The sequence below is a fragment of the Ursus arctos genome, unplaced genomic scaffold (assembly GCF_023065955.2).
Source record: "Ursus arctos isolate Adak ecotype North America unplaced genomic scaffold, UrsArc2.0 scaffold_4, whole genome shotgun sequence".
In the NCBI taxonomy this organism is placed as follows: domain Eukaryota; kingdom Metazoa; phylum Chordata; class Mammalia; order Carnivora; family Ursidae; genus Ursus; species Ursus arctos.
Genome location: NW_026623056.1, coordinates 45,279,614 through 45,291,725, shown reverse-complemented (window position 1 = coordinate 45,291,725; position 12,112 = coordinate 45,279,614). Strand labels below are relative to the sequence as shown.

Sequence of the window (12,112 nt, the reverse complement as noted above, 5' to 3'; positions counted from 1 at the left end):
TATTCATATTTAGTATATTAACCTCCGTTTCACTGTCAAATCCATATTTACTGCTTATGAAGCATTCAGAAGACATTACCAATGTTTTACTCAAAGGAGTAATAAGCATTTAAAATAGTATTTAATATAATAAAGCAAATACTTGAAAGGGAGTGGGCTAACCAGATTTCTTAATTACAGATTATATGGGAATGTCTTTTTTATTTTGTTCCTTGTTTTTGTGCTTTGAATAAGTGAATTATTTTTCTATAATCCAAATCACAAATGTCCTTTTATTCTTTCTTGTGTACTTAAAACCTTTCTCTGCTTGACTTTAGAGCAACCATCCAAACCTGAAATTGTAAGCAAAGCGCCTTTTCTCGAAACAGAGCAGCTAAAAAAGGTAAGACTTAGTCTGATTCGTTGCCTTCACTTAGCCTAATGTTAAATGTCTTCTCCTGCCCTCAGATGCGAGAACAAATAAGATAGACTTTGTTCTTGTGAAGTTAACAGTATTGCAGATGCCAGTCAGAAAGTCTGCCTGAGTTAGAGTGGGAACACTGAGGAAGATGTAGTCATTTCCAGAAGGGGAAGGGGGGGGAGGTGAAGAGGCATAAGTCTTTCTTGTATGAATGAACTGAATATTCAATGGAGTCATGAAAGATGAGTAGATTTTCTTCAAACTAAAGGTAGAAATGCTTTCCAACAACATGAAATAATATGACGTGAACGAGAATAGCATTTTTAGGAAACATCGTGTTATTTGAGTTGCTGGAACTTTGTGTGGTAAGACGGTAGGCAAGAGAGTGCAGTAAATGATAAATCTGGAGAAGTACAGAGAAGCTGGATTATGACAAGCCTTATGTCGTGGAGGGAGTTTGCACTTTATTCTGTTGGCAGGTTAAACTATTGAAAAGTTGAAGTAAAGATGTGAGGAAGATCAAATTTAACAGTCACATTAAGAGGTGTGAAGAGAGGCTGTATCGAGAGGGGACAAAGCTGGAGGTTATATTTGGGCACATCAACTAATAATCTTATTTTCACTAAGTAAAATACCTACATTTTCCTTTGTGAAGAAAAAAATACAAACAAGTTAAAAGTTCTTTGAATCAGATTAAATTTTACTTCATAATATTATTTGATAAATGCTAAATATTAAAGTTATAACACATTTGAAGAAAAGTGGCGGAAAAATTACCATACAGATTTGGTAAGTATATGTATCTGAACTTAAGGTAGAATGAAACAGAAGAGGTAGCCCCACTTTCACACCGTTAATGATTCTTGCATGCTGAGATCTGTGAAGCATGGGAATAGCCAATGTTAATGTAGTTATGTTATTTACTTAATGCTAAAAATGAATTACGTCAAAATGAATTTGGTAATGCTTTTAGACAAATGTGATTTTATTAATAGTGGCAGCATCTATTGCATATTTTTAAATGGTCAAGACCAGAATTTTAAGTACAAGGCGTTGTTTTTAAATGCAAGAAAGCATGTATCCAGTCCCCAGTCAGTGCTTGGATAATGAATGGGTCAGGAAACCTTTGGGAGAGCTGCACCCCCTGAGGAGTCCAAAGCTTTCAAATTGACAACCACTGATGGAACCAGGGTAGCAACATTTCCTCTTCATTTTGCAGTTGGGAGACTGCATTTCAAAAGACAGTTATCCAGATGGCAACATCACGTGGTACAGGAATGGAAAAGTGCTACAACCCCTTGAAGGAGGTGGGTAAGAAGTGGGCAGTAAATTCAGATGACCTGTTTTGACTTTCTCTTGTCTGGGCATTCCTTAGGCCGCTCTGCATCTAAATGCATTGCCCTTTTTGACCTATGGCTCTGTGCTTTGTTCCTTTAAGTAACCATTAAGTCATTAAGTGATTTTTTAATAACATCATTTTAGTCCTTGTGCAGAAGAATCAAGAGCAGAGAAAAATTATTTCTGTATATGGCATGTTCTAGAAGTTAATGAAAGTGAGTGGGAGATAGGATTCCAGGATTCTATTTCTGTCTATGTCTCTGATTTCATGGTTTTGAAAAGACATTCTACCTCAGTACATGTCAATTTTCCCTCCCGTTAAATACAGTAAGAAGGACAAAACCACTTCTCAAGGTGTTGCGACATTTAACAAAGGATTGTGATTTTCCAATGAAAGATGCTATCATTAATGTTCTTATTTTCTTCAGTGGTGGTCTTAATTTTTAAAAAGCAAATGGACCCAGTAACTCAGCTCTATACCATGACTTCATCCCTGGAGTACAAGGCAACCAAGGCTGACATACAAATGCCATTCACATGCTCTGTGACATATTATGGACCATCTGGCCAGAAAACGCTTCAGTCTGAACAAGCAATCTTTGATATTTACTGTAAGTAACTCAATATACAATTGTGTAATTTTAATGTCTTAGAGTATTCATATGCTATTAATTTTTCAAGTCCTAATCCACATGCTCTTTGGATTGTGCTTTCAATCCCCCTTTCCTGTTCTGCAGTACTCAAATAATTTCCTTCTCCTTGGAAGACCTGTAGAAAAAACGCTTATCCTATCTTACGATTCCTTTCATTTTCCCCTCTGTCATTTCTGAACATCTCTTCTGTATTCTGCTAGATGCTAAGTTCCTTAAAGGCAAGATCTCTAACTTAGTTTGATCCCTTCCGGTAGTCCTCAGCCTGGCTCATAAGCTATGAATTTTGTAGGAGTTAAAAATGCCATCTGATTACTTTCTGAATGAAGGACAGAAGAATAGAAGCTTATGACTGATTGGTCTTCTAGATGTGGGATTTCCATTTTAATGAAAAAAATTATTTTAATAATGAGATCAGTTACATAAGTTTAAATAGGGTATTGTATTCCAAGACATTTTGGTTAACTTTATTTCATAGATTTGAAACACAGGATATTAGACTAAAAAGGAAGCTTCTTGATCATCTGATCTAACTCCATTATTTTACTAAGCATAACGTGAGGCCCAGAGCCTTGCCCTAAATTAGCTGTAGAGACTGGGCTAGAATTCTTTTCTTCAATGCTATTCTCTGTCCTATAAGACAGGTGCCAAGATTTGGAGCAAACAGGCTGATAGTCCAGGTCCAGCACAATCAATTTCTGTGTCTTTCTGGAAGAGTAGCTGACTGCTATAGGTCTCAGTTTTCTTATCTTGAAATGGAAAAAAAACTCTGTGTTGTTATGGAGATTAAGTGAAATCACAAATCTAAAATAACATCCTATATTGCTTATTAAATTCTTGTTATTAAGTACTATTGTTATTACTATATGATCATTATTACTACATACGCATAGAACTAGAGATATTATTTTTGGAGAAATGCAAGAAAGAATTTCAATAAATTATTTTAAAAAAAGAATCAAAACTTCTTGTAATACTGTCTTATGTGGTAGAATAACCTAATATTTCTATGTGTATTCTGGAGGAAGAACAGAAATGCCAGTTGAGCCTTTGTAGCATTTTATCTCCTCTACATTTCTGTTTTGGTTCCATAAAGTGCAGAACCTTATATAAGAACAAAACCGACATTCCACTTGCCCTAACAATAAGGGATTGTTGTGCCTTAAACTTTGTATCTAAGTTTCAACTTATATACTGACTTAAAATTGAGGATTTAAAGGATTTCATTATGTGCAACTTATCTGAAATCAAACTATTATTTCTGTAAGTAAAGGCAGAATTCTGTCTGTTCAAAAATGTTGAACTGGAAATAAACTATCTTGGTGTAAGTGCAGGAGTACAAAATAGGAAAGAGCATCAAGATGAGTAATAAGGACCGGAAAAGTGGCTTCAGAAAAAAACAGGAATGTATGTTATCAGGCATGAAGAGCTGGGTAAGCAGAAAAGTCCTTGGATGAATAAGAAGGAAATGATTTTACTGTGGCTGGCTGGGGTGGGGGGTGCATTTGGCACAGCTTTTGAGAAGCCGCAATGTATGCTTCCTGGTAAAGATATAAAAGTGCTTAAGACAGAGTCCTGACATTCAAAGAGTTTACTACTCCAACAGAGCAATAAAATACCTACATCAGGAGGAAATTGTAATTGTCAGTGCAAGGTTGCAAGTGGTAAGTGACACTCAGAACTCAGTGAATAGCCCTAAGAACTCAGATGTCCAAGGACAGTGATTCTCAAACTTCTGTGTGCATCAGAATCACCAGAAGGACTTAGAACACTGATCACTGGACCCTGCTCTGAAGTTTCTCATCCAGTAGTTGTGGGGAGAGGTCCAACACTCTGCATTTATGCTGGTGATCTAATGCTGCTTATGTGAGGACCACACTTGGAAAACCACTACTGTAGGTGACTTCAGAGTGGAGAACGAAGGAGCTAAACAGAAAGGACAGAGTACATTCAGAAGGAAGAAATTTGATCAATTCATCTTGAGGAAGATGCACTAGTCCACTCCTGCCCTAGTCTTCCTTACCCTTTCCAGTCGGTAATGAAGCTTTATAGAATCTAGCTCTTCTATGTTTATCTGATTCTGCCTTCTGATGCTGCCTGAGAATATGCCACCATTCTTCATTGCCAGTATTTCTGTGATTTCCAGAATAATACTCCTTTCTGTTCACTCCAAACTGCCCTCCAAGCTGCTGCCAGAAATCCCTTTTTAAAAACAAATGTGACCATGTTAGGTTAGTGCTATGATTACAATTCTCTAATAACTCCCCAGATCTCTCAGATTAATCTTCATACTCCCTGTTTTTTTTCTTCCAAGTTTTTATTTAAATTCCAGCTGGTTTACATACAGTGTAATATTAGTTTCAGGTGTAGGATTTATGATCCATCACTTACATACAACACCAGTTGCTTATCACAGCAAATGCCCTCCTTAATCCCCATCACCCATATAACCCATCCCTCTGCCCACATCACCCCCAGCAACCCTCAATTTGTTCTCTATAGTTAGAAGTCTGTGCTATGGTTTACTCTTCTCTCTCTTTTCTTCCACCTATGTTCATTCATCTGTTACATTTCTTAAATTCCACATATGAGTGAAATCATATGGCATTTGTCTTTCTCTTACTAACTTATTTTGCTGAGCATAATACTGTCTAGCTCCGTCTGTGTTATTGCAAATGGCAAGATTTCATTCTTTTTTTATGGCTGAGTAATATTCCGTTGCATATATATACCGCAACTACTTTAATCATTCATCAGTTGGTAGACATTTGGGCTCTTTCCATAATTTGGCTATTGTTGTTAATGCTGCTGTAAATATCAGGGTGCATGTTTCCCTTCGAATCAGTATTTTTGGATCTTTTGGGTAAATACCTAGTAGTGCAATTGCTGGGTTATAGGGTAATTCTATTTTTAACTTTTTGAGGAACCTCCATACTGTTTCCTGGAGTGTCTGCACCAGTTTGCATTCCCATCAGCAGTGTAAGAGGGGTTCCCCTCTCTCTGTGTCCTCACCAGCATCTGTTGTCTCCTGAGTTGTTACATTTAGCCATTCTGACAGGTGTAAGGTGGTATCTTATTGTAGTTTTGATTTGTATTTCCTGTTGATGAGTGATGTGGAGCATCTTCCCATGTGTCTGTTGGCCATTTGGATGTCTTTGGAAAAATGTCTATTCATGTCTTCTGCCCATTTTTTAACTGGATTATTTGTTTTTTGGGTGTTAAATTTTTAAGTTCTTTATAGATTTTAGATACTAACCCTTTATCAGATATGTCATTTGCAAATATCCTCTCCCACTCTGTATGTTACCTTTTAGTTTTGTTGATTGTTTCCTTCACTATGCAGAAGCTTTTCTTTTATCTTGATTAAGTCCCAATAGTTCATTTTTGCTTTTTGTTTCCCTTGCCTCCAGAGACACGTCCAGTAGGAAGTTGCTATGGCCAATGTCAAAGAGGTTGCTGCCTGTGTTCTCCTCTAGGACTTTGATAATTTTCTGTCTCATATTTAGGTCTCTCATGCATTTTGAATTCATTTTGGTGTGTGGTGTAAGAAAGTAGTCCAGTTTCATTCTTCTGCATATTGCTGTCCAGTGTTCCCAACACCATTTGTAGAAGAAACTTTGTTGAAGATTAGTGGGTCTATGTCTGATTTTTCTGTTTTGTTCCATTGATCTACGTATCTGTTTTTATGCCAGTACCCATACTGTCTTGATCACTATTGCTTTATAATACAGCTTGAAGTGCAGAATTCTGATGCCTCCAGCTTTACTTTTCTTTTTCAAGATTGCTTTGGCTATTTGGGTATTTTGTGGTTCCATACAAATTTTAGGATTGTTTGTTCTAGCTCTGTGAAAATTGCTGGTGATATTTTGATAGAGATTGTGTTAAATGTGTAGATTGCTTTGGGTAATATAGGCTTTTTAACAATATTTGTTCTTTCAATCCATGAGCATGGAATGTTTTTCCATTTCTTTGTGTCACCTTCAATTTCTTTCATAAGTGTTCTATAGTTTTTAGAGTACAGCTCTCTTACCTCCTTGGTTAGGTTTATTCCTAGATCTTAATGGTTTTTGGTACATCTGTAAATAGGATTGATTTCTTGATTTTTCTTTCTGTTGCTTCATTATTGTGTCAAAATGCAACAGATTTCTGCCTGTTGATTCTGTATCCTGCAATTTTGCTGAATTCATGTATCAGTTCTAGCAATTTTTTGGTGGAGTCTTTCAGGTTTTTTACCTAAACTATCATGTCATCTGCAATTAGTGAAAGTTTGACTTCTTCCTTGCCAATTTGGATGCCTTTCATTTCTTTCTTTCTTTTTTTTTTTTTGTCTGATTGCTGAGGCCAGGACTTCCAGTACCATGTTAAATAACAGTGGTGAGAGTGGACATCTCTGTTCCTGAGTGTAGAGGAAAAGCTCTCAATTTTTCCCCATTGAGGATGATATTACCTGTGGGTTTTTCATATATGTCCTTTATTATGTTAAGGTATGTTCCTTCTATCCCTACTTTGTTGAGGGATTGAATGAATGTTGTACTTAGTCAGGTGCTTTGTCTGCATCTATTGAGAGGATCATATGGTTCTTATCCTTTCTTTTATTAATATGGTGTATCACATTGATTGATTTGCAAATATTGAACCACCCTGGCAACCCAGGAATAAATCCCACTTGATCATGGTGAATGGTTCTTTTAATGTAATGTTGATTTGATTTGCTAGTATTCTGTTGAGAATTTTTATGTCCATGTTCATCAGAGATACTGGCCTATAGTTCTCTTATTTTAGTGGAATCTTTGATTTTGGAATCAGGGTAATGCTGGCCTCATAGAATGAGTTTGGAAGTTTTCCTTCCTTTTCTGTTTTTTTTTTTTTTTTTTTTTTTTTGGAATAGTTTGTGAAGAATAGGTATTAACTCCTCTTTAAATGTTTGGTAGAATTCCCCTGGGAAGCCATCTGACCTTAGACTTGTTTGTTGGGAGATTTTTGATTATTGATTCAATATATTTGCTGGTTATTGGTCTGTTCAAGCTTTCTATTTCTTCTCTTTCAGTTTTTGTAGGTTATATGTTTCTAGGAATTTATCTATTTCTTCTAAATTGTCCAATTTGGTGGCATATATTTTTCATAATATTCTCTTATGATTGTTTGTATTTCTTTGGTGTTGGTTGTGATCTCTCCTCTTTGATTTTTAATCTTATTTACTTGAGTCTTTTCTATTTGAGAAGTCTAGCTAGGGGTTTATCAATTCTATTAATTTTTTCAAAGAACCAGCTCCTGGTTTCATTGATCTGTTCTGTGTTTTTTTGTTTGTTTTTTTCTAGATCACTTATTTCTGTTCTAGTTCTTATTATTTCCCTTCTTCTGCTGGCTTTAGGCTCCATTTGTTGTTCTTTATGTAGCTCCTTTAGTTGTAAGGTTAGGTTGCATATTTGAGATTTTTCTTGCTTCTCGAGGTAGGCCTATGTTGCTATGTACTTCCTTCTTATGAACACTTTTGCTGCATCCCAAAGGTTTCTGACCATTATGTTTTCATTTTCACATGTTTCCATGTATTTCTTTATTTCTTCTTTAATGTCTGGTTGACCCATTCATTTTTTATAGAATGTTCTTTAACCTCCATGTATTTGTGTTCTTTCCAGTTTTTTTCTTGTGGTTGACTTCAAGTTCCATAGCCTTATTATCAGAAAATATGCATGGTATGATCTCAGTCTTTTTGTACCTGTTGAGGCCTGATTTGTGACCTACTATGTGATCTGTTCTGGAGAATGTCCCATGTGCATTTGAAAAGAATGTATTTTCTGCTGCTTTAGAATGAAATGTTCTGAATATATCTGTTAAGTCCATCTGGTCCAGTGTGTCATTCACAGCCGTTGTTTCCTTGTTGACTTTCTGCTTAGATGATCTGTCCATTGGTATAAGTGAAGTTTTAAAGTCCCCTACTATTAATGTGTTATTATCAATAAGTTCCTTTATGTTTATTATTAATTGTTTGATGTATTTGGGTGCTCCCATGTTGGGGGCATAAATATTTACAATTGTTAGATCTTTTTGTTGGATAGACCACTTTATTATGATATAGTACGACTCTTCATCTCTTGTTATAGACCTTGGTTTAAAATCTAGTTTGTCTGATACAAGAATTGCTGTTCCAGCTTTCTTTTGACATCCTTTTGCATGGGAGATACTTTCTGTCCCTTCACTTTCATCTGCAGGTGTCTTTAGGTCTGAAATGAGTCTCTTATAGGCAGCATATAGATGGGTCTTGCTTTTTTTATCCAATCTGACACCCTGTGTCTTTTGACTGGAGCATTTAGTCCATTTACATTCAGAATAATGATTGACAGATATGAATTTGTTGCCATTTTATTACTTGTTTTATTGTTGTTTCTGGAGATTTTCTCTGTTCCTTTCTAGTCTTTATCACTTTTGGTCTTTCTTCCCCACTCAAAGAGTCCCCTTTAGTATTTCTTGCAGGGCTGGTTCAGTGGTCTTGAACTCCTTTGGTTTTTGTTTGTCTAGGAAACTCTTTATCTCTCTACTATTCTGAATGATAACCTTGCTGGATAGAGTATTCTTGGCTGCAGATTTTTTCCATTTGGTGCATTGATTATCTCTCTGTGGAGAGATCTGCTGCTAACCTTATTGGTCTTCCCTTGTAAGTTAGGAACTTCTTTTATCTTGTTGTTTTTAGGATTTTTCTTTATCTCTATATTTTGCAAATTTAACTACACTGTGTCTCAGTGTTCACCTGCTTCTGTTGATATTCATGGGAGTTCTCTGTGCCTCCTGGATTTGGATGTCTGTTTTCTTCCCCAGATTAGGGAAGTTTTCAGCTATAATTTCCTCAAATAATCCTTCTGCCCACTTTTCTATCTCTTGTTATTCTGGGACTCCTATGATACAAATGTTATTATGTTTGATGGAGTCACTGAGTACTTTTATGATCTGAGATTTTTCTTTCCCTCTTTACACTCCCAATTTCAATATGCTTCAGACTCTTTGTAGCCATGGTCCTGCACTATGTCTCAATCTTTATCACTTCACTGTATCTTCTGCAGTCCTGTTCTGTTTTCCAGATTCCTCCTTTAGACAACTACTTACATTCCTATTCATTTACTGGCACTCCTTACTTTTGTTTATTAGCAAGCACCTATTTATTCTTTAAATCCCAGCTGTAGCATCAATTCCTACCAGACACTTCCCGGTCTCATGCATCTATAATCTACCAGTGATCACATCATATGCAATTTTTACGTTGTTATAGTCTTAATTATTTGAAGTCATTATAAGTAGATTGAAAATCATGCTGTTTTCAACTTTATAACTTCAGCACTTAGTGCCAGCACAAAATAAATATTAACTAAACAAATGAATACATGAGTGGTCAGAAGATAACTGGATATGGGACAAAGAAAATTTGAATAGACTCTTGGTTATTATGTAGTGATATATAGAGAGTAGTGAGATGTACTTACCTGAACAGTTCAAGGCAATCATGGGTACCTGCTTAAGAAATTTTTATTTCAGTCTTCACATATCATTGTAATTTTCAAAACATTACTTCAGAAACCTGATTTAGAGGAAATATATATATATATATATATATATATATATATATATATATTTATAAATATGAAGGAGTGGAATGAGGGACTGTCTAAAATTTGATGGCAGTGTTTCAGGTATAGGTTAGATCTTGGACTATGGAAGTATCAGTAGGAATAAAAAGGGGAGAATCAGATGCAAAACATAGTATTAATCATTAAGACATGGTGGCAGAGTGGATAAGAGAAAGCCAGAGTACCTGGCAGAATGATTTACTAATGGGCAGAGTAGAATTCAGAGAAAAAGTTCAGGGGCAATGGGAGAGCAAGAGATTGTTAATTTTGTTTGAGGCATGTAAGTTGGACATCCAGAAAGTTACTGTTAAAACTCAAATCTCTCTGATCTCAGTGTAGTTCTTCAGTTCTCTAACACAGAACAGAGCCTATTGAAAGGGAACACAGAGAAGGGAAGTTTTGAAATAAAGCAAGAAGTCAGACAGATTGTGATCCCTAGCTGTTCCGGTGTCAGCTTTGATTGAGTAGTCTCGCAGTGACATGCAGCAGGCCAAAGTAGTCAGCGAAGGGCCACATAAAAGAGTGAAGTAGGCATAGAAATGGAAGGCCAATGAGGGGATGAAAAACAGACTTTATTTACCTTCCAGCTTTACTGGAAACTGTAGTGAGGAAACTACCTTGGGGAAATTCAGAAAAACTAACAAAAAGTATATTAAAACAATCACTGTTTAGCTTCAGAATGTTCTGGGCAAATAGTCAGAGAGGCCCAAGCATGAAGAAAAGGCAACAAAGCAATCTAAACCCTCCTATGTTTTTTCTGCATTTGGATATTAAAAAGATACATAAATGATAGCAAGAGATAAGAAAAAACTTCTGAAACTACCACTTATTTGTTTTAACAAAATAAGTTCATAGATTATTATTCTTTTCTTATTCTTATTCTATTGTTCTTATTATCCAGCTGTTCTTATTATCCAGCTGTATGACAAGCTATATTAGAAAGTGGGTCATTTTGGGGTGCCTGGGTGGCTCAGCCATTAAGCGTCTGCCTTCGGCTCGGGTCATGATCCCAGAGTCCTGGGATTGAGCCCCTCATTGGGCTCCCTGCTTGCGGGAAGCCTGCTTCTCCCTCTCACACTCCCCTTGCTTGTGTTCCCTCTCTCACTGTCTCTGTCAAATAAATAAATAAAATATTAAAAAAAAAAGTGGGTCATTTATAACTGCCAGCACCACTTCCTCTTATTTTCTGCTTGCTAGATATTGTCCTTTGTATCTAGCCTTTAATTTCTTTAGTGTTCTACCGTTAGTAGTAGCCTCTACTAAAGAATACCCTTTAGCCCTATTTTCTCCATAAAAGTGACCAAAATGGAATGAAAGTTGCACCTTTGCTCCAGTGAACAGAACAGAATTACAATACTTTGACAGTCCTGTTGATTGTTTTAGGGTGTCCTTCAGTTCACGGGATTCTTCTTTTTGAAAACTCATCTACTCTCCTGCATGCCAGAAATCTTGCTGGCATTGCTCAGCTCATGTCTCTTTTTTATTTAATACAAGGTATTATTAGTAAGATGAGTGTAGGGGTGCCTAATTGTTTAGCTGCTATGCTTGCTGATCCGGTCTTTCCAAACTATGGGGTTCATATAGTATAGTTAAATGTCCTTATAATGAAATCATGCAGTGAGATTGTTCCTACTGGTCTTTTACTCATAAAATAATTATGGTCATTCCTACCTCAGTTAAAGACATTTTGCTAAGAAAAAATTGGTTTTTATGTAACAGGGTCTCTTTGTAGTTTTCTCTAACCAAGATTAGTACTTGGTATAGCAAGTAGCTATTAACTTCAATCCCTCTATAGAAGGATACATTTAAGTAATTACCATTACTAGCTTCTTGAGGAAATTGTGTATAATTTAGTCATTTGTATTGTATGTACAGAGTAATTTGGTACTTGATGAAAATGGTTAACTTGTGTCTGTGACTCTTATAGATCCTACTGAGCAAGTGACAATACAGGTGCTGCCATCAAAAAATGCCGTCAAAGAAGGGGATAACATCACTCTTAAGTGCTTGGGAAATGGTAACCCTCCTCCTGAGGAATTTTTGTTTTACTTACCAGTAAGTGCTTAAGGATTATTACTTGAGCTAGACTACTATCAGTTTTTCCTGTT

General features: G+C 36.1%; 1 protein-coding gene across 5 annotated transcripts in view; it reads left to right on the top strand.

Annotated features, from left to right (window-relative positions):
* The window catches only part of ALCAM (activated leukocyte cell adhesion molecule), a 203,777-nt gene that overhangs the window by 157,833 nt on the left and 33,832 nt on the right, over positions 1–12,112 (top strand). For all 5 annotated transcript variants that reach the window (XM_057306855.1, XM_026492624.4, XM_026492615.4 and 2 more), the window contains exons 4-7: positions 318–382; positions 1,620–1,707; positions 2,167–2,349; positions 11,932–12,059. In XM_057306855.1, the coding sequence (XP_057162838.1) occupies positions 318–382; positions 1,620–1,707; positions 2,167–2,349; positions 11,932–12,059 (464 nt within the window). The remainder of the gene's footprint in view (positions 1–317; positions 383–1,619; positions 1,708–2,166; positions 2,350–11,931; positions 12,060–12,112) is intronic.